Raw genomic sequence first — 22,265 nt, forward strand, 5'->3', positions numbered from 1 at the left:
TGAAAGGCATTTAACAGATCAGCATGCATTCTATCCTCATGGTTGTACCATCACCTCTACTGTGTGGGTGCTTAACAATGGTGGCTGCAGTAAATACAATTTCATTTTGCCCCTTTAACCATTTCCAATCCTCTGCTTTCTTGCAGGTAATATTATTGGTTCCGGAATATTTATTTCACCCAAAGGAGTTCTTGAACACACTGGCTCAGTTGGACTAGCGTTGATTGTTTGGGTTCTTGGAGGGGGGATTTCCGCCCTTGGATCTTTGTGTTATGCTGAACTTGGAGTAACGATCCCCAAATCAGGTGGAGATTATTCTTACGTCACAGAGATCTTTGGTGGTTTAGCAGGGTGAGTACTATATACTCACATTTTATTTCCTTGTTACTTGATTATTTCACATCATGTCAAACGTCTAAATTAAAAATGAATGCCTGCAATGAAAAAAAAATTAAACATTGACTGTATTTCCTGTTAGGTATGATGTGTTTTACAATTAGGTCTTATAAGAATACCAAATAATGTGCTGGTTCTGCTGCACGCTGGATTGCTGTTTTTGAGATCAGGGAACCCCCAAATTGTCTGAGGAATGATAGGCTGATTTCAGGACTTGGAGGGACTGAGCGATCCATAGTTTATTCAGCCTTAAGGTAGCAGGCACAGTCTTTCGACGGGCATTCAAATATTTGCTGCTTTGGAGATACAATGTTCCTGGATACTGTGTCAGGCCACAGAATGTTGGAATATTAGGCAAGTTTTTCTTCCGAACAGATGACAAAATCTATGTCTCTCCGAAGAATTTATTTTATCATAGTAGGTTCGGAATGGAGCAGTGACATCATGAAATATTTGCCCTCAATTTTAGGTCTAGTAGACAGCTTTATCTGTTGTTTGGAGCTAATGTCATCTATATAAAGGACGGTATTTGTTGTTTTACGTATCATTCAACACATTAATTGGCAATTGGCTGAGTGCCCCTGTTATTCCTGGCTATTGGAGTTTTACATTTGCACACATACCTTGATTTATCCAGCAGTGAGATAGAACCACAACAAAGAGGTGTCCTATTTTCTTTATTTTGTGCAGCTGATTTTCGTTTTCTCAGTTGGGAAAACATTTCCAGGAATCTGTGAGTTTTTTTTGACCAGACAACATGACTAAATGTGCTCATAAAATATTCTATTGCTATTTGAAACAAACACACAGAATGTTGAGATACCGGTCTGAATTTTAACACTACATGAGCATGAGATGTCGTTCACAAGAGTACTTGCGTGTTGGGTGCAAATAGTGAGCTATCGAAGACAGGCCTCGGGGTTAGGAGAACTCCCTACAGGCCACAGCTTCTGAAAAGCCAATGAGTAGACTTGGCCAGTCAGTCACGTCAGGCGTGACTTAAATACTAGGTGATCTTCTGCACTGGCCTCTACGGCTATGGCAGAGTCAGTCGCATGCAATTTTGCTGTGCACTGTTAAGAAGCATTTAACTTGTATGTACACATATGGGCAAAGACAGCAACACTGATTCAGCCTTTGATATATACAACCTAGCAAGACATATACTGACATCAGTGCTCATCAGGCACACTTACACTGCTGTAACCCAGGCGGTGCCTGTTCTGCAAGAACTCTGCTGCCTGTTCTAGACCTGTACCTTTATCACAGGCTTTTGGACAGTAGAATGAGGTTCAAGCATGCTTCACTAACAAGAAACAGAAATACAACCTGGACAGCATCAGTGCAGGTCTTTCTACAACAAAGACTAGTTAAAGCACGGGGTTCAGGAGCATGTGCGCCCCCACACAGACTGAGCAGGTACCATAGGCGCAGCAGCAGTGATTCTCTGTATATCTGAAATAAGCATTGGCTGCTGCTGTCCGTTTGGTAAGTCGTGTATGTATTACCCAACTTTCAATCATCTATTCATCATCTACCACAGCAAATTCTTTCCACTATAAATCGAAACTGCCCATTCCACGTACTATTGCCTAGAAATACCTCAACACAAAATACCAATGACACAAACAACTTTAAATGCATAAAACGGCAATGCCCCTATAAATGTTTACATATTTTAACAACATTTTACTTAATGTGTGTGTAAAGCTGATACGTTTCCCGTTTGTTACAGTACAAATATGGTTTGCTTCCAGGATACTGAGTTTTTAAATATTGCCCTTTAAACTAGTGTTTCAATGAAAAAAAAACAGTTACGAAATGCCTTATGGTTGTGGCTCAAACACAAAGAAACACTGACATTCATCAGCTTTGGTATGTTTTTTTATTGCTAGAGTGATTTTTTTCCTGTGCTATTTCCAAATGTGTCATTTGAGCGGGGGGCAGTGTACCTTATGGCATTCGATGGGTGCATTGTATTCCACAAGTGGCTAATTTCAGTATTTTTTCGTGTTTGAGCCAGAATCATAACCCAGTGATGTTTGCTTTGAAATTCTTGGAATATTTTATGATACACTTTGCTCCTAACACCAGCTGCATATAGCGTTTGGCTAGGCCATGCCCTCCCCCTTCCACGGGCATCCAACTCAGGCTGCACACGGCCTTCAGTAGTACACAACAGGGGTTGGCTGCAGAGCATGACCTGTGACTAGGCATTGTGCCCAATCCATCACAAGAATCCAACTCCTGATGTGCGTGGCAGTGAAGATTCGCTTTGGGGCCTAGTCTGCAGACAGTCCCTACACTGAACCCACAACACAGGCACCAAACCCTGTGCCAAACACACCACAGGCATCCAACCGCCTCTGCTACAGCCTCCATCAGTGCACAGTAGAGGATGGCCACAGGGTCTGGCCTGCAGCAGGGCCCAATCTGTAGTTAGTGGACAACCCTCACTACACATGAGTTTGACCATTGCACAGCTGGAGCTGTCCACAGATCCTGGTTTGAAGCCAACCCCGCACCCAAATTGCTAACGGTGGACAACCCAGATACTCAGAGCTTTAGCCAAGACATGTGCAGCAAGGATCGGTATCTGGGCTTTTACCCTTGCACAGCTGGTTTTGGACATAGAGCCTGGCACACCCACTATGTGCAAATTCACAGGGACTATGAGTTAATAGAGACAAGCTATTTTTTTAGTATATTGTGGGTGGCTCTTAAAATAACATTTTTTGTGTTGAGGGGGATTTTTGTGTCCTTGTGTGGTGGGGTTGTGTTTTTTTCACTTTCTTCAACAACCGCTGTAGAATCTCTGATAGTGTTACTCCATCTGATACTCAACTAACCCTTTGTTCTGCTCCTGACATTAGGTGTGCACCTTGAACTCTACGCAACAGAATGCAAACGCTCTTAGTGGCCGGTTGGTTTCTTTCTGTTGCTTTTGACGCATCTCCTCACGCACACTCAGCGTTGCTGTGCCTTAATGCACCTCAGCAAACACTCCCACTCTGCCACTTATTGTACACCTTGTCATGCTAAGACTTTAGATCTCGCCAAATGGTTGCAGTGCTGAAGGAGTATATGCACCTTGTTTCAGGCTCAGCTTTATCTTGCAGAGTTTGCGCGTAATTCTGCAATGTTTTTCTCAAATTCTAGATGGCTGAAGACTCCCTACAAGTCAGATTGTTTCTCTTTCTTTTAAATCTTCCTTCTCCTCCTTTTCAGCCGGAGGTCCTGGTTTGTTTGACGGTCCCAACTGTAACATGGTGGGGCAAATAGTGGCTTGCTGAAACACGCTCTCTGATCTCCAGCTTCTCAGCAAAAACTTTCCATGCCACTAGTTGCTGTAGTGTCTTGAGAGTTTTGTACCGGAACACTTTTGTCTCCAAATTGACTCCATAGCAGTCTGACGTAATCATTAGAGTGGAATGTAATTAAAGCTTAGTTTAGAAAGTTGAGTTCACAGGTAGGCTCAGAGGAGTAAAGATGTGTAATTTACAGCTCTGTGTGTGGCACAGTCTTTGGAGGGTACCCTGGCTGGGGAGGACGATATAGCTGCCAAAAAAATGGCACTTTTTCTTTTACCTTAGCTGTCAGCTAATCAGAATCCCAAAATGTTATGAGGCACTTGCTTTTTTCTTTTGGATGTGAGGGACGGCTCCCCGCATGTGTAATAGCAGCCGCAAGACACATTTTTACTGACATGGTGCTGTCAGGAATGCAGCTTTGGGGTTTTGTCCAAAATCGCCACAGAAGCAGAAAGCTCGTTCAGCTAATTGAGACATTTATGCTTTTTAACTTTAATCTGAGACCTAGGCCCATATTTTTACTTTTTTAGCGCCGCATTTGAGTCATTTTGTGATGCAGAAGCAGGGCGAACTTACAAAATACAATGATATTTTGTAAGTTTGCGCCGCTTTTGCGTCAACAAAAGACGCGAATGCAGCGCTAAAAAAGTATAAATATGGGACCTAGTCCTTAAGCCTTTGAGGATTAAAGTGGCCTAGATTCACAAAAGTGTTAATACGTTCACACCTGTCACCTTTTCTAAAGATCAATTTCTAACAAACTAAATGTATTTCCACCAAACCAATAAAAGAATGCTTTCTGAGTAAAGTTCAACTTTCATGCCAAGTCTCGTACATCTGGCATTCACTGGTGCGGAGGCCATGGAGGGATTGGCGCAAAATTTGGAACACCCACTTAGCTTACACAAAAAGGATCTGGTTTGCGAATTTCCTTGCAAGATAAGATATGGCGAGTGGGGGAGGAGGGTGGTTTCAAAATATTTTCTCATTTTAGCTCACCTCCCCAACAAAAATCGATTTACAACAAAGGTGTCATGAATGTAGAATGTAATGCAGAAAACATGAATTTTTTGGTTTATTGGAAATCTGTACAGTAATTTTCAATGTATTTTAACACAAAAAGTGCCAGATTGGCTTCTGAGGATGTAATACCTTTAACTTGGCCTCTGCATCCTTGAACCATCCTCAAATGCAGGTTCGTGGACAGTTCGAAGGCCCATACTAAAAAAATAAACAAAATGATTAGAGAAGGGGCTCTTTCTCCTATGACCCACTTTGTGTCTGATAACCCAAACATAGGTCCCTGCACTGGAAGGCTCTGATTGGATGGCTGCGAGAAACTATTAAAGGATGCAAGTATTTACACCCGTATCCAGAAAACAGCTGAAGAAGCCCCATGGGCAAGGTTTGAAATGTGGAGGATCGTGCTAGTTTTTAGATCCTTCCGTAATTAATAACTTACTTTGAAACAGGTCCCTATAGGGCCCTATATTAATGTCTTTAACTTTAAAGGCAGTTTGGGTTTCTCAACAATGACTGTAAGACTCTTTAGTTAATCAACGTCAGCGATGCAATCTCTGTTTACATGTCATGTCTTACTTCACCTTGCTTTCCCAAAAGTGTTTGCTTTTATCAGATGTTGTGTTTATCGTGGACTGATTCACTTCTAGGGTGATTTCAGGATGTGGGTGAGTGTGCACAATAGCAGAAGAGTGAGAGCTCTGGATCTGAGACTGGAGGCAGTGCATTTACAGCACAGTACCCGTGTGGTGACAGAGAGAGAGGGAGGACATGATGAGTGGAAGGTGAATCAAGTACATGCAGAAGGACAGAGTGAAAAGTCAGTGATGAAGCTGATAAGATGGCACATGAGATATGCAGACTGAAGATTTCAGAAGATGTGGGGAGAAAAAAGGCTTGAGTAACACTTTGAGAGGCACTAATTAAGGCAAGGAGAAAAGCACCCTGGAGGAGACAAGGGGAGTGATTGAGATACTACAAAAGCTTTCAAGAAATTAGCATTCCATGAGACTAAGGGGGTCATTCTGACCCTGGCGGTCCGAGACCGCCAGGGCTATAATGACTGAAAGCACCGCCAACAGGCTGGCGGTGCTTTCTTCCCTATTCTGACCGCGCCGGTAAAGCCGTGGTCGCACCGCCGGGGCCGGCGGTTTTCCGCCGTTTCTGCCCCGGCGGTGATAATCCGCCAGGGCAGCGCTGCAAGCAGCGCTGCCCTGGGGATTATGACCCCCTTACCGCCAGCCTGTTTCTGGCGGTTTTCCCCGCCAGGAAGAGGCTGGCGGTAAGGGGTGTCCTGGGGCCAGCTTTTCACTGTCTGCATAGCAGACAGTGTAAAGCGCGACAGGTGCAACTGCACCCGTCGCACGGCCGCAACACCGCCGGCTCCTGTGCTGCGGCCTCATTCCAGCTGGGCCGGCGGGCGCAAACTTGGTTTGCGCCTGCCGGCCCGGCGGGAATGTCGGAATGGGGGCCGCGTGAGTGCGGCCGCATTGGCGGCCGCATGGCGGTTTCCGCCTGGCGAGCGGCGGTAGCCGCCCGCCAAGGTCGGAATGACCCCTTAAGACACTTTTATGTCCAAAGACCATGCACAGTGAGAATGGGCATTTGCAGAGAGAAAAATATAGTGCCTGGCTGCCTGCCAGGCTCTGTGCCCACCCTGCTGCATACAGCCAATGGTCTTGTACGGTGGGACGGTGACGGTTCCATAGGATATAATGGACTCGTAATACGGCTGGTGGTATATCCGTCACTTTACCATCACTTTTGGGACGGATTAACACCTCCTCCAAAGTTGTAATAACCCCCATAATATTTAAGCCTTCCTTAGATGACGCCAGGCACAGATACCATTTCTCCAGTAAACCTACCTGTTTACAGCAGAGATCCAGATGCTTCAGAGGCACTGATGGGGAAAGGTTTACAATACCACTCACTTGTCATTTTTCAAGGGCAGCACTGATATGGGTGCTCCTTGGCATTCTCTTTCTGCCCCAAATGGAGATCATTGACCCACAGGTTTGGTTTGTGGTGCTGAGGGGCAATTTCGATGGGAAAGATATTGTTCTCATTAATGTATTTGCCCCAAACATAGACTAATCATCTTTCCTGTCCTCATTTGCACCACACATGGCCTCTGTACTACATTATGTATTGTTGGTGGGCAGGGACTTCAATTGTATAGGATGTCAACCCTGAGAGGTCCCCCTTCCCATGTCTCTAACACACAAGGGTGCTAGACTTTTTGCAACTGGATGTCAGAGTGGGGCCTCATTGAATCCTGGAGGGCCCATAACCCGAGGATTACAGAATATCCTATTATTCTGGCATCATGATCCCTCTGTCTGCCTCAATAAGGTACTATGCACACTACCTCTTCCTGACTAGGTGATTAGGACTGAATACTTCACAAAAGCACACCCAAACAAAACCTGTTGCTCCTGAAGAGCTCCGAGTTGGCATCTAAATGTTGCCATGCTTGACAACCCAGTTTTTCAGTCTGATGCAACCTACAACAATTTTACTGAGAATGAGGGAACCATGTCCTCTCCCCTGGTTGAATGGGAGGAATTTAAGTTAGTTATTAAGGGACACTATATTACCCAAATATCTGGCATCTAAGCACAGTTACATGCTTAGATCGTTCACCAGGAGAACCTCCTAACATAATTGAATTTCGTCCCACTAGTTCCCTGACTACCCTGGTACTGTGTAAGTTTGGAACAAGAGAAACACCAATCCCTAATAGAACAGCTTAAAATGTATGATTGTTGAGTCTACATTACCAAGGCTCATGACCAGTGTGACAAGGACAGAAAATTATTATTGTGGTTCATTAACCTTGGCAGACGCTGTGCCAAGGTCCTCTACGTACAAGCTAACAACGGGTTGGTATACATGCACTTGATATTAAGAGTCTTGTCAGATTACTATACACAACTCTATGCATGGCGAGAGATATCCCACACCCAGTACATGCATGATTATGTTATTGCCACCAAAACCACCAGGCTACCCATTCTCGAGGCGACCTCCTTGGAGGCAGAGGTAATGATTAAGGTCTGCCCATTGCGTTTTACTCCATGTATGTTGACTCTCTTGCCCACTTTAGAGGGTTATTGTTGACAACACACCACTTGTGTTTTCCTTTACATGGATAATCTCCTTCTTTACCTTCGGGCGAATGCCCTCCCACTCTCCATGATGGGTAGAATCACTTTTTTGAAAATTATACACCTTCCTCGCCTTCTTAATTACTTTATCAGCCTCCCAGTATTTCTCCCCAAAACTTTTTTCAGTGGGGTGGACAGCCTGTTGACTGAGGGTCAGAATTTTGCCACATCGCCCTCAGTTAACTACACCTACCCATGGATGAGGGTGGGTTGGCGGTTCCGGACTTTGAACTTTATTATCTTGCTGCGCAACTGAAATGGGCAGCCCTCTGGTGAGATGTTCAATGGAGTGGATCAACTGCTGCTGTGAGACTTCTTTCCATGTGCACCACACTGCTATCCTTGTTGCTTATACCTCAAGCTTATTCCTGGACCGCACCTACATGATGGCTGTGAAAGACCTGTGCTCTGTTCCCTTCAAATTACACAGGCCCATGAGCTGCAATGCATGAGGATAAAACTGCCCTACGTGCAGTACCTCCCCTTGACATCCCTTCTTCACTTTACACACAATGCCATGGCCACTATGGTTGACTGGTATGCGAACAGTCAGTTGCGAAGCTTCCAGGAATGGACTGAGGACTTCACCCCTTCCTCGCAACAATTCTTATTTTATGGTGTGCTGTAGGCTGCCTTATGCGGAACATGAGTAGCAACGGACTAGAACTCTCTGAATATACCTGTTTGAAGGCTATCTGTACTACAATACGACATACACAAGTGATCTCCCTCATGTATTGGACCCTCTTCTCAAAAGCCAAATGCACTCTTTACGGCCTTTGAGAGCACTGGGCCCACAATATGGGGCAAGAATTTACAGATGAAAATTGGACAAACATCCTGACTCACACCACATGCACCACTCGCCAATTTAGGCTAATTCAGTATTACTATCTCCACAGGGTGTAACTGTCCTCAAAGCGTATTAACATTATGTTCACAGGAGCACAGACGGCCAGCTTCAAATGTCAATTGCTTGAAGCTAACTTCTATCATATGGTATGCAGCTGCTTACCACTGGATCAATGCACAGAATATCAATTAACAAAAGTATTGGAAAATAAACATCGTTCACAAAAATATCACCTTCCTACACTTTAACTAATAAAAACACATATCTCGAGAAACAAAATATCACTGTAAAAAATATCAATTTTCACTCATATCAATAACAATAAACATTAAAGAACATATATAAATATTTTAACATTATAATCATTTTATATGACTAAAACAAATTTAAACTTCAAAACATAAACTTAATAATACAAATTCAAATGACTACAAATGTTTAATCATTATTTAAAATAACTATATCTATCTATATATATATATATATATATATATATATATATATATATATATATACATGGACATTATAGTTAGGTTGACATTTTGCCCATTCAAAACCATAGAAATTCAGCAGTTATAGTTATACTTATAGTTACACTTATGTTAAGAATCTATAACTCGTGGCCTAAAGTTTCTTAAAGGCACAAGTTATAGTTTCTTGTTCTAAACTGTCAACCTAACTATAACGTCCCTGTAACCTTTGTTTTTTTCAGTGAAGTTCTATTTAACATAAAGTAATATATATTTTCTATACGTTAATACAACCACCACCGCACAAGTCTTTCAGCTGTGTGTTGCGGGGTTGGCCGCAGGACCCCCCACTGCATGCATCAAACCCTACACCACACACAGCCAGTGGTATAGTGTGTGAGTGGGTATATTATTTTCCTTATGGTTTGGATGCGTGGATCCATCTTAGGTTTACACTAAAGACCACGCTGAGCACAAATATGAATCAATGGATCTGCAGTTTGGCCCCCCAAAAAAGGGGGTATTTTTTTCCAATGAGAGGGTCCCTTAGCAACCACTTCATGTGTCCAGGGGGTCAGAATACCTCTAACCTGACACCTTATGTTATTTTTCACTTTTGTCCCCCCCCATGCCCCAGGCTGACTGAGAAACAAAATGGCAGCTGCAACTTACCTTTCAGTTTTCAGCCAGACAATCAGGGCCAATCAGGGCCTTTCTTTTGCCTGGATCTGAGGGGGAAACCGCAAAGGATCAGCGCCCCTAGAAATCTATATTTTATTAATAGCTCCAAAACTACCAAACAGGTTTGCACCAAATTACAAAAAGCCCTCTTTCTGGACCAAGATCTAACTTTCTACCAAATTTGGTGTAATTCCATTCAGGAGTTTGTGCTGTAGTGATGTCTAAAATCTCTATAAGAAACTGCATGGGGAAAATGTGTTTTGGGACACCCCTTTTTCTCAGCCACGCTTGATGAATCACCGCAAAACTTTCAGGACAGCAGCTGAAGTGATTTGCGTACTAGTTCTGAAAATGTTGTGAAGATTTGTCAAACGGCGCCAAAACAAAAAATGCTTTTTCTATATATATATATATATATATATATATACACACACACACCCAGAACTAGCTTCCAAATAAAGTAAAACATACAAAATAATGTCGTGGGTTCATTTTAGAGCCTTGCTTAGACAAATGTATTTTAGCTTAGGCCTGCAGCCTGTGCCCTTTTACCTAGTTAGATGCTTCATTTCATTTATTCATTTTAATTCATTTTAGTACAGCTGGGTTTTAGGGGGAATGTTTTATTTTTCTACTCAACTGTTATTTTGTAAAAGTGATTGTTATTGCTTTCCTTGCACAGCATTTCAATATAAAATTAAAAAATATATGTATAAAATTAATTACAGTTAGACATGTAAAAGAACAAATAACTAACAAAACACTCTATTTCTATCTCTTTATGTTTAGTTAATAAAATTACTACAAAATCGAGAAACTGCTCATCTACCAAAAAACACAGCCAGTTGCACACTTGGAAAAAGACACACAAACAGTAAATGAAATATAATACTATTAAACAGGAATGTACCATAAAACGATTATACAATAAAACCTAACTACCTCAACCCCCACTAACTACCAATAAACAAACATTTAAAATCAAACTAACACACTTTTTTCACCCCAACAGATAATAAACCACATTTTCACATGACAACACCCCGAACAGAAAACTCGCAAATAAGGTGTGCAACATCCAGCAAGAATTTACATGTATCAGAAAAACACCGCGTCCTTCATGCCATATTGGTAAATGGTGCTGCGCCTCATTGACTTTGATCAAGCCGCAATCCAGATCAGCCTCTATTGGTCTGTCTCTTTGGATTATTCCTCTAAACCCAAAACTAATATAATTACTTCGAGTTCTGCTGATCTAACCCTCGTCCTGGCACAATGTCACATACCCATGTACTGAAGGTCGCCCACGGGGCCTCCCGTTCAAGGATGGAGACCCAAGCTATCCAAATTGTCTGAATTTGAAAGTGCCCTGCTGAAATTGGAGGCACAGAGGGGTCAGCGTAACCCTAAGCCTGCACAATCATGGACTGAATATTACAAGACTGCCTGCTCATTGTGGAAGATCACGGACTCCTTGCCTTTTAGGATGACGGGTGATCTGACTAGGGTTAGGAATGGTTGATTTCACGTAGGGTCCTGGCCTCATCAAGCACCCACTGTCCCGTTTCACAGTGGTTGGTAAGGAGTCACAGCATAGGCCTCTGAAGACTCAGCCTCCACCCCATCCGTGCACACTACATTAGCGCATAATCCTAGTCTGTCCTAACACCCAAGTTGCACACTGTTATACTCCCTTGTTTGATACTCTGTTCCACAGTACCCCTTCACTCCCTAATCTGTTATTACCACACACCCTCATATAGCCCATGTGCAATGATTATATAGTTATCATAGCTACAGCTACACAATCCTGATTGTTGTGTCTTCTTTTCTCACACTGTGCATTGGATCATGTCTCATTTTTTTGCTATTTAGTGTATCATGGACATTACTGTCAATAGTCCTGTTACAAGATTGGTATCAGGGGTGGTATTATTAGCTTTCTCTTTGATGTACTTCTAATGAAAAAACCTCAATAAAATATGTTGCAAAAAACACAAACTTGTATTAGGCATGTAACAAATCACTGTTTGCTTTTTCAGTTTTCAAGGGAAGGTGTAATAAAGATAGAAATTTGCTATGTGAGTGGGCATATATATCAAAGATTATGTGGATACTCTTGCTCAATCAGCTTGGCGATGTAGTAGTTGGATTCACTTGGATCATCAGCCGAAGACCAGAATTATGGATTTAATGCCACCTTCCTAAAGTTGCCCAGGGCAAGTAGGGCCTCCCTAGATGAATTTGGAATCTGAATATGCAGAAGCTGCAACAAATTAGCACAGGTATGGTAGACATATAAAGTGGGTCCACTAGTTGGTAGTCAATAATTTCAGGAAGCAGTTTTGGATGTATTGCTTACCACTTAGTGTGATTCATGTGCAGGGAAGCAATACTTTAAACCTGCTCACACTGAGTACCTCTCAGGGTAGGAAATACTGGTGGTCTTTACAGAGTGATCACACAACAGCCATGCATACTATAACTAGCAAACCAAGTACAATGCTCATTACCTCTCCATCAACTTATCAGATGCGGTTCCGAATGCATTAATTTGCCGTTTACTTGTGTTGCATGCACAGTGCTGTATATCAGTCTAAATGCGTGCACCATTTGCTGTTCCATCAGCTTGAAAAAAAAGTAGCAAAAGGGCATTCCTTTCTGTACCGAAAACGGAGAAGGAGCATACTTTCTGGCACACCAGCAAACAATTTGCCTACATACATTGTGGTAAATGCTGTACATGAGAACACTCACTTTAGTTGGAGGTCTGGTATCTCTGAACATGAGTTTCAGGATACTTGTCTTTCTCAGTAGAGAGTAACAAGTTAAATTTAGGGGTGCTTGCAATGGTGATCAGTTTCACAGGTTTCTGTACCACTACCAGAGCACTGGTGCATCCAGAGCTTGTCAGCCCAACAACCAGGGGCGGCCCCTCCGCTGTGATGGAGGAGTGTCGACCTGCTGCTGAAAGCAGAAAAATTAAACGATATGAAAAGTATTTTATTATCTCTTTATTTTACTGTTTAGTAAGTGTGGGTTGGTGCCAGCCACCCTCACCTCAGCAGGAAGGAGGAGTGGTATTTGCACTTTCAAGTGTGCATGTCAGTTTGGCTGCCCGTCTGAGACCAGCCACACTGACATGTGTATTTAGAACTCTCCACCCCGCTGTGTTGCACAGCTGGGTGGAGACCAAGCGCATGCTCCCACTCCCTCTCTGAGCGGCATTTCAGCAGGCTCAGGACAATGCTGGTGCTTCTCTCATGCTGGTAACAGCATAAGAGAAGCATCGTATTGGGTGGGGAGGAGAAGAAGAAGTCAAGAAGTAGTGGGGCAGGAGAGATGGAACACCAAGGCTGCAGGTCTGTTTTTTAATTTTTTTTTACTATTAGTCCCCCCGACCCCCTGCCTTGTGTGCTGCCCCCATTCTCCACCCCACCCACCCGCTACTGCCAACAACTCAACAAGAAGTCAATCACAAATGGAGGGAGGGTGCACAGTGACTGGCACACCAGTTCAAAATGCGCTCAAATGCATTGTGGTAAATGCAGTGCATGATAACACTCACTTTACTTCAAAGACTTTAGCATTCACCATTGTTGGTGCAGCAAGTGATATGTATCGCTAGACATTTTCCAGGATATTTGTCCTTCTTCAGAAAAGAGTAACACGTTAAGGCCCTCATTACAACCATGGCGGTTGGTGTTAAAGTAGCGGTAATAGCGCCAACAGGCCGGCGGTTATTACTGCCAAATTATGACCATGGCGGAAAGGTCTCCGATAGACAGCCAATGTACCACACCAACCACCAGGTCGGAAACAACAGTCACCACGGCGGTAGCCGCCTACAGCCAGACGGAAGTCAATGTTCTGCCCACCATATTAAGAAACATCAATCCACCACCTTTTCCGGGGCGGTACCAATGACATCAAAAGCCTGGCAGAAACTGAGCACAGACGGGAAAGGACTCACCATTGGAGACACAGGGAACAACCACGCCGCCATGGAGCCCGAGCTGCATGTCTTCCCCATGATCTTCTACGTGCTGCTCCACCATGAGCATCAACGCCGGCGAAGACGACAACTGTGAGTACAGCCACCTGGCACACAAGGGAGGGGGGGAGGAAAACAACAGTGACACACACACACGCAACACACACCCCTTCCCCAACACCATACACACAGTCAGCTGCATTACTAAAACATTTTACCCCGCAACTCCAATGAATAATGCAAGGACAAAACGATTTTGAAAATGTGAATGTATTGAGAGCAACAAATCTAGAAAAATAATTTAGGCAAGAGAATAGGTATATACATATGTACATAAAAAGGGATACAGCACAGTCCACAATGTCCGTAGGCCAAATGGCCACAGGCCAAAGTCCCAGGCCACACATGTCACCTGCATCACCACGGAGAGAACACTGCAGGGGCATCAGTTGGTAAATAGGCAGGCACCTCAGGGGGACGAGGAGCGGAGGGGCACCTCATCTAGGAGATGGAACAACACCACTGGTTCTGGAGGGGCCAACATGCCCTGTGCTTGGTCCTAGGGAGTGCAAGGCCACATTCTCATAAGTGGGTGACATGCCCACTTGCTCTGGAGGGGGCAACATGCCCTGTGCATGGTCCTGGGGAGTGCAAGGCCAGTCTCTTGATTGGGTGACTTGCCCATTTGCTCTGGAGGGGCAACATGCCCTGCGCTTAGTCCTGGGGAGTGCAAGGTCACAGTCTCTTGAGTGGGTGACTTTCCCACTGGTTCTGGAGAGGGCCTCATGCCCTGTGCTCTTGATCATGGGGTATCTTGGCTACGTGGGTGTCTTACCCACTGGTTCTGGAGGGGGCCTTGTGCTCTGTGCTCGTGATCTCGGGGTATCTTGGCTATGTGGGTGTCTTACCCACTGCTTCTGGAGGGGACCTCGTGCCCTGTGCTCTTGAACCTGGGGAGTGCAAGGTCACAGTCTCTCAGGTGGGTGTCATACCCACTGGATTTACAGTAGGCAGGCCGAACAGCAGCCCATGAAAGCAGGATTACATACCGTCCGCCGGCAGTGATGGCTGCTCATTGGTGGTGCTGCTGCTGGTAAAGGGAGGCTCCTGCTCATCCCCTGAAGCCTCTGACGGCTGCCCACTGGAGGTGGTGGTGATGCTGCTGGTGGGGGGAGGGTCCTGCCCATCCCCTACAGCTTTGAACGGCTGCCCACTGGAGGTGGTGGTGCTGCTGGTGGGGGGAGGCTCCTGCCCATCCCCTGCAGCCTCGGATGGCTGCACAACCATGGTTGGTGGTGGGGGCTCCGTCACAACTCCTGCCACAGGCCCCTTGCCCTTCCTGCCTGCTGGTGCAGGCTCCTTGCTCTTCCTGGCAGCTGGGGCAGGCTCCTTTACCTTCTTGCCTGCTGGGGCAGGCTCCCTTCTCTTTCTGGCAGCTGGGACAGGCTCCTTTCCCTTGAGGCTGCCTGGTGCTGGCTATTTCACCTTCAGGACATGTGGCCTGGACCCTTTTCCACCACAAGTGGGTGTGGTGACACTTGGGCCCGTGGACTTGGTGGCTGAGGTGCTTGGCTGGGTTCTTCCCACCCTAGCCATACGTGCAGGATGGGGGGAGGGGTAGGGAAATGCTCAAATGGGGATCAGAACAGTTTTTTAGGGACATTTGGGTGGGAAGAGGGAGAAGGAATGGGAGCTGAGGAACAGGGAGTGGTTGTTGGAGGTGCCTGTCTGCTGATTTTGGGTACAGGTTCATGGCCTGAATGCTGTAGTGATGTGGATGGCTGTTGGGTGACTGAGTACTTGCGTCTGTGTACCTTGGGGGGGAGGCAGACACAGTGGGAGAGGACACAGGGGCGTGTGCATGGCTGGTGTGAAGGTGTCTGCCAATGAGGTGTGTGTTCTGCTTGGTGTGGTGATGATGCTGGTAGTGGATGATGATGTAATGCATGCAGGTGTGAGTGTAGACAGAACTGAAAGGGAGGTGGAGGAGGAGGGGAGACAGTGAAAATAGTGGATGTTGGTGTGTCTGCATCTGGATGGTGTTTGTGTAAGTGCCTGTGGGTTGAAGTGTGGTGCTCTTGTTTGCCTTTACCACTCTTGTGTGTTGTCTTGTGTTCATGCTCGTCTGCCTGTGTGCTTGGGATGGGTTGGGGTTGAGGAGAATGGGACGGGGTAGAGGAAGTTGGAGGGGGAGGGTAGAAACAGGGACAATGGCTGCCATCAGAGAGGAGGCCAGGGCGTGAATCGATCTCTGTTTGGCCGCTAATCCAGTGTGAATGCCCTCCAGAAATACATTAGTCTGTTGCATCTGGGCTGCCAGCCCCTGAATGGCATTCACAATGGTTGGCTGCCCTACAGAGATGGATCTCAGGAGGTCAATAGCCTCCTTCTCAACACCACCGTTGGCATACACAGCACCCTCACACACACAGAAGAGCCCTACACAATATGCCATAGCACTACCAGAGAAACAGTTAGCAGCCAAGGCATAGGGAGTGGCACACACCGCCAAATGCAGCACACCTGAGACCCACCCATCCCTGACCAGTAGTGAATGCCTATGAGCTAGGTAGCAAGATTTTCCCTTCTGAACCCTAGCCACCAGGGTACCTATGGTGCAATGTCAGGCCTGCCCTAGGGGCAACCACTTACACACATTCCCCCACCAGGCTTAAGTAGTAATGATGGCCACTGTACTCACCCCCTTGTGGCTGCTGTGATGCCCTCAAGCGCCCATCCAGCTCAGGATATGCCACCGCCAGTATGCGGTCCATCCGGGGGGTGAGAGTTCGACAGGCACCCCTTCCTCATTCGGAGGCCATCCCCACCTGGGCCTCCACCATCTTCCATGCCCAGCGTCTCAGGTCCTCCCACTGTTTGCGACAGTGGGTGCTCCGCCTGCTGTAGACCCCCAGGGTCCGCATGTCCTTGGCGATGGCACGTCATATACCCTTCTTTTGATGGGTGCTGACCTGCAGAGGAAATACACACAGAAAAATTGAATTAGTCAAACAGTCCTGCCTGTTACACTTATGGCCCACCATACCCCTTCACATCACCATTTGCACACACATGGCCCAGCACGCAACCAATACGCTGACCAGAGGACATCCACCCACCCACCCTTACACGAGGCCTTCACACACACCACTCAATGCCTCCATACCACATGCATCATGCCCACAGTGTACTCACCTGTTGGTCTGGAGAAACGTACAGCAGTCAGTACTGGGGTAGGACCCCATCCACCAGTCTCTCCAACTCCGCCGACGTGAAGGCTGGGGCTCTTTCCCCAGTCACACGAGCCATGGTAGGTTCCAGACACAGGTCAAAGCAGCACATGCAGTGTAGGTCCTCTCCTGTTGAAGATCAGGTAGCAAGTGAGGAATCAGATAGAAAATGGCGGTCACGTCCGCAGCGGTGCATTCCGTCACTGCCGGCGTAGATCACCATTGGCCACTGTAACCCATAGTGCCCAATGTTATCCAACGAGGAGTTGCACATCGGTTCCAGACCACCTCCGACAGGGTGCACAACGTCAGTGGAATTACCTCACTTCCACCTGTCCCTCCACACAGGACAGGCAGACACCATTTCAGGAAGGGGGCAAGCCCTGGATATTTGCTGCATCACTGGTGATTTGGCATACTGTACAAATCACACTTACCCATTACAAGTTAACAGCATGCAAAGTTCTGTTGTGGCCACATTGTTCAGTTTGTGACCGGCTCCTCACTCTTTTGCCCCATAGATTGCTACCGCTGTGGATGAATAGGAGATGGAGACATACCCTGTGTACAGACCCCTGGTGGACTTGACAACAATGGAGGACAGGCACATTATCCTTACCTATAAACTTGACAGGGCCATAATCACAAAGCTGTGTGCTCAATTGGGGCCGGACCTGATATCTGCTATCCGTCAACCCACTGGGATCCCCCCTCTTGTGCAAGTTCTATCAGTGCTCCATTTCCTGGCAACTGGTTCTTTCCAATTGACAGTGGGCTTGGCAGCAGGAATGTCACAGCCAATGTTCTCAATAGTGCTGACAAGAGTGTTGGCTGCCCTGATTAAACACATGTGCAGCTACATTGTATTTCCCCAGGTTGAAGATCTGGCCACAGTTAAGGCCGAGTTCTATGCAATGGGACATATTCCCAACATAATTGGGGCGATTGATGGAACACATATTGCATTCGTCCCCCCACCGTCAGAATGAACAGGTGTTCAGAAATCGGAAGAGTTTCCACCCAATGAATTTGCAGATGGTGTGCTTTGCGGACCAGTACATCTCCCACGTCAATGGTAATTATCCTGGGTCGGTGCATGATGCCTTTGTCCTGAGGAATAGCAGCATCCCAAATGGATGGGCCAACTACAGAGGCACAGGGTGTGGCTAATATGTGAGCCCTGGTTCCCACCCAGTATATGTTGGTGTATGGGTATGGCGTTGGCCATATGCGATAGTGTATGGCTAAATGTTGTCCCTCAATATTTGCAGGTGACTCTGGTTACCCCAACCTATCATGGCTGCTGACCCCTATGAGGAATGTCAGGACAAGGGCAGAAGAACGTTATAATGAGGCTCATGGACGAACCAGAAGGATAATAAAAAGGACCTTTGGCCTCCTGAAGGCCAGGTTCAGATGCCTCCATCTGACAGGTGGATCCCTGTGCTACTCACCGTAAGAAGGTCTGCCAATATAGTAGTGGCATGCTGCATGTTGCTCAACCTTGCCCTGAGATGCCATGTGCCTTTTCTGCAGGAGGAGAAGGCTGGGGATGCCTGTGTGGCAGCAGTGGACCCTGTGGACAGTGAGAATGAGGAGGCAGAAGATGAGGATGAGGACAACAGAACATCAGTGATCAGACAATACTTCCAATGACACACAAGTAAGACAGTGTTACTTCACATTTCTATTGTATTTGTTGAAATTTCTGTGGCACTGGCATGCTGCTATTTCCCACTTCTATGCCCACTTACTGTACCCTTTGGCAATTCATTTTGCAGATGTTGGTGACCTCACATATGCTCCTGTGTGATCACTGCAGCCAGCCACAGGTCATTAATCTATGCTCATTTTCTGTACAGTTGAATTGAAATGTTTGTACCCGTTTAAATGAATACATACTTGAAAAATTTGACATACTCCAAAATTCTTTTTTTTGCGAGGGTGTTTATTGAAGTGCTAATATTGTAAAGGGCAAGTGCAATGGGATGGGGTGATGATGGAGGAAAGTCCAGGGTATTGCTCCAGTCTATTTGTGGCACAAAATCATTGTCCAAGGGGACATAGGAAGGGGAGCAATGGCAGTTCAAGGTGGACAGGGTGACAGGGTGGGACACAAGGGTGACAATCAGGAGAGTCTCATTTCCTGGCGGGGGTCTTGGCAATAGTCTCTGGCTTCTGTGTGGATCACAGGGAAAGTTTGCAGGGTGTTTTTCCTTCTGCAGGGGGAGGGGTGCTGGTGGCCTGTGAGTCCTGTGGCAGGGCCTCCTGTCCACTAGCAGCAGCTGAGGTGGAAGGCTGTTTAGATGTCCGGCTAGTGGCAGGGGCCTGCTGGTGTGAGACTGTCTCCCTCATAATATTGGCAAAGTCTGCCAGCACCCCTACTATGGAGATCAGGGTGTTGTTGATGGCCTGCAAGTCCTCCCTTATTCCCTGGTACTATCCCTCCTGCAGCCCCCTGTTCTCCTGCACATTGTCCGAGATCTGGCCCAACGTGTCCTGGGAATGTTGATATGCTCCCAGGATCTCTGCAAGTGCCTCCTGGAGAGTCAGTTCCCTGGGCCTGTCCTCCCCCGGCGCACAGAAGTCCTCCCAGTGATCCTGTTGGCCTGTGCCTCTGTCCCTTGAACCATGTGCCCACTGCCACTGACCCCAGGTCTCTGATTGTCATGGGTTAGAGGTGTGCCCTGGGGTCTCTGTAGAGGTGGACACACTGCTGATTGGCGTGTCCTGAAGACAGAGGTATAGGTATGCTGGGTGGATACTGTGGTGGTGTTTCCTGATGGGGAGGCTCTGTGTTGGTGTGTGACTGGGCCTGGGTAACAGACTGTCCAGAGGTCCCTGATGGGCCAGGTTGGTCATCCAGATCCTGAAGACCAGAGTTGCTGTCATCACTGTGGGCCTCTTCAGTTCGGGGACTGGATAGTGCTGGCACCTCCACTCTGGAGACATTGGCTGGGGTACCTGTGGGGTTGTAAATGATGTGTTATGGTTTCTGTGTCTGACATATTGTGCATCCGTGACTTGCCCTCTTTGGTTGTATTCGTCCTGGCAGCTTTCACTTGTGTACGTTGGTGTATGGTGGGGTGATTAGTTCTCTATAATGTGCATGCTTTAGTGATGAGTGTCCATGCAGGGCTGTGAGGGGTGTCCATGCATTGGTGAAGCATGCAGGACTTGGCATTGGGATGAGTGAGATGTGCTGGTGGGGTGGCGTGGGTAGTGGTGGAGTGATGGCAGTGAGGGTGGGGGTATGTGATGGCATGCAGGTAGGGGCGGGTTGATAATAGTGGAGAGTTGACTTTCCAGAGTCCAGTCCTCCTCCCACTCCGGCCAGGCCCTCAGGATGCAGGATTGCCAAGACTTGCTCCTCCCATGCTGAGAGTTGTGGGGTCCACGGCCAGTCCTCTGGATCGCGAGTTGGTGTCTTGCTGCTATAGACCGTACCTTCCCCCGTAGGTCGTTCCACCTCTTCCTGATGTCATCCCTAGTTCTTACATGCTGTCCCACAGCGTTGACCCTGTCCACGATTCTCCACCATAGCTCCATCTTCCTAGCTATTGATATCTGCTGCACCTGTGCTCCAAATAGCTGAGGCTCTACCCTGATGATTTCCTCCACCATGACCCACAGCTCCTCCTCTGTGAATCGGGGGGGTCTTTGTGGTGCCATAGGTGTTGTGTGAGGTGTGTAGGTGAGGGTGTGTTGGGGTGTATGATGTGGGGTGCATGAGTGTGTATAGATGTGAGTAGTGAGTGGCTCTGGTTGTGTCTGTGGTCTTGCTGTCTCTCTCTGGTGGCAATTGTTTGTAATGGTAAAGGGTTGAGGGTACTGTGGGTGTGCGTTTTAGAGTGGTGTGAGTGGGTGGGTGTGGTGTGTGTATGGGTGTCAGGTGTGTGTTGTTTGAATTGTCCAATGTGGTTTTTTTTTGTTTGTGTGTGTGTATTTTAAGCACGGTGGTATGTACTGCCAATGGTTTACTGCCGTTGAATGTCCGCCGGGGTGATTCGTGGGTCATACTGTGGTGGGTGTTGTTCTGTTGGAATAATGCTGTGGGTTTTGATACTGCCAGTTTATCAGTCAGTCAGCGTGGCAGTAAGTGGGATTTACCGCCAATGTCATAATGAGGGCCTAAATGTGGATGTGATGGCATGCAGCAATGCTGCTCAGTCTTCTCAGGTTTCTATACCAACCCAAAGGGCAGGTGCATCCCAGAGCTCAGAAGCCCAGCAACTCAAAAAGAATGCAATCACAAAAGAGAGGGAGCACACACTACCTGGCACATCAGCATACAATTTTCCCAGATGCATTGTGGAATATGTAGTGCATAATAATACTCACTTTAGTTGACATACTTTAGTATTCCCCATTGCTGGTGCAGCCAGTGCTGTATATCTCTAGACGTGTTTCAAACGAATAGAACCCATTTCTATCCCAGAATACTCTTTTTTCCAAACTGACTGTCTTCTGTCTATTTTACACTGAACATAATTTGCCTTCCTGAATAAATACACTCTAAATAAACTGTCTAGAACACCAACCTATTTAGTTAATGGGGTAACGTAAACATCACAGTTTCAGCAAAACTGGAGGTGGTCGGAGCAAATACTGAAATTCATGACACTTTCATGGTAGCATGAGTTTCTCTCACATCACAGGAGGCATGAGCCTCTCTCACATCAGCAAAGGAATAAGCACCTAAACAACTGAAAATAAAAACCAATTATTTTCTTATGAGATAAGGAAATATACACAACGTTGGAGACAGATGAAGAGCCAATTGAGGATATAGAAAAATATATGGCACAAAGGAATGTATAGGAAACAGTTATTGCTTTGGAAAGGAAGGTTTAGAAAATATACAGTTTTTTTGTTTAAGCATGCTTTATTAGAATGATAGGAAGTACATATTAATTATGTCTTTGAAAATGAGACAATCTTATTTCAAAACACAATGCAATGAAACAATACACATCGTTAAACCATGAAACCATGAGAATACAAAACACCAATGCATTGCAAGACTATAGATAGCTAGTAAAGATATAGGGGGTCATTCCTAGCCCGCCAAGCGGGAACCGCCGAATGACCGCACCGCGGTCAAAAGACCGCGGCGGCCATTCTGGCTTTCCCGCTGGGC

At 46.3% G+C, this 22,265-nt stretch overlaps 1 protein-coding gene across 1 annotated transcript in view; it reads left to right on the plus strand.

Moving 5' to 3' along the window:
• SLC7A10 (solute carrier family 7 member 10) overlaps positions 1-22,265 on the plus strand; it is a 524,687-nt gene that overhangs the window by 171,782 nt on the left and 330,640 nt on the right. Inside the window, exon 2 of the mRNA XM_069216530.1 lies at positions 147-351. Coding sequence (XP_069072631.1) covers positions 147-351 — 205 coding nt within the window. The remainder of the gene's footprint in view (positions 1-146; positions 352-22,265) is intronic.

Source organism: Pleurodeles waltl, chromosome 12, assembly GCF_031143425.1.
Source record: "Pleurodeles waltl isolate 20211129_DDA chromosome 12, aPleWal1.hap1.20221129, whole genome shotgun sequence".
NCBI lineage: Eukaryota > Metazoa > Chordata > Amphibia > Caudata > Salamandridae > Pleurodeles > Pleurodeles waltl.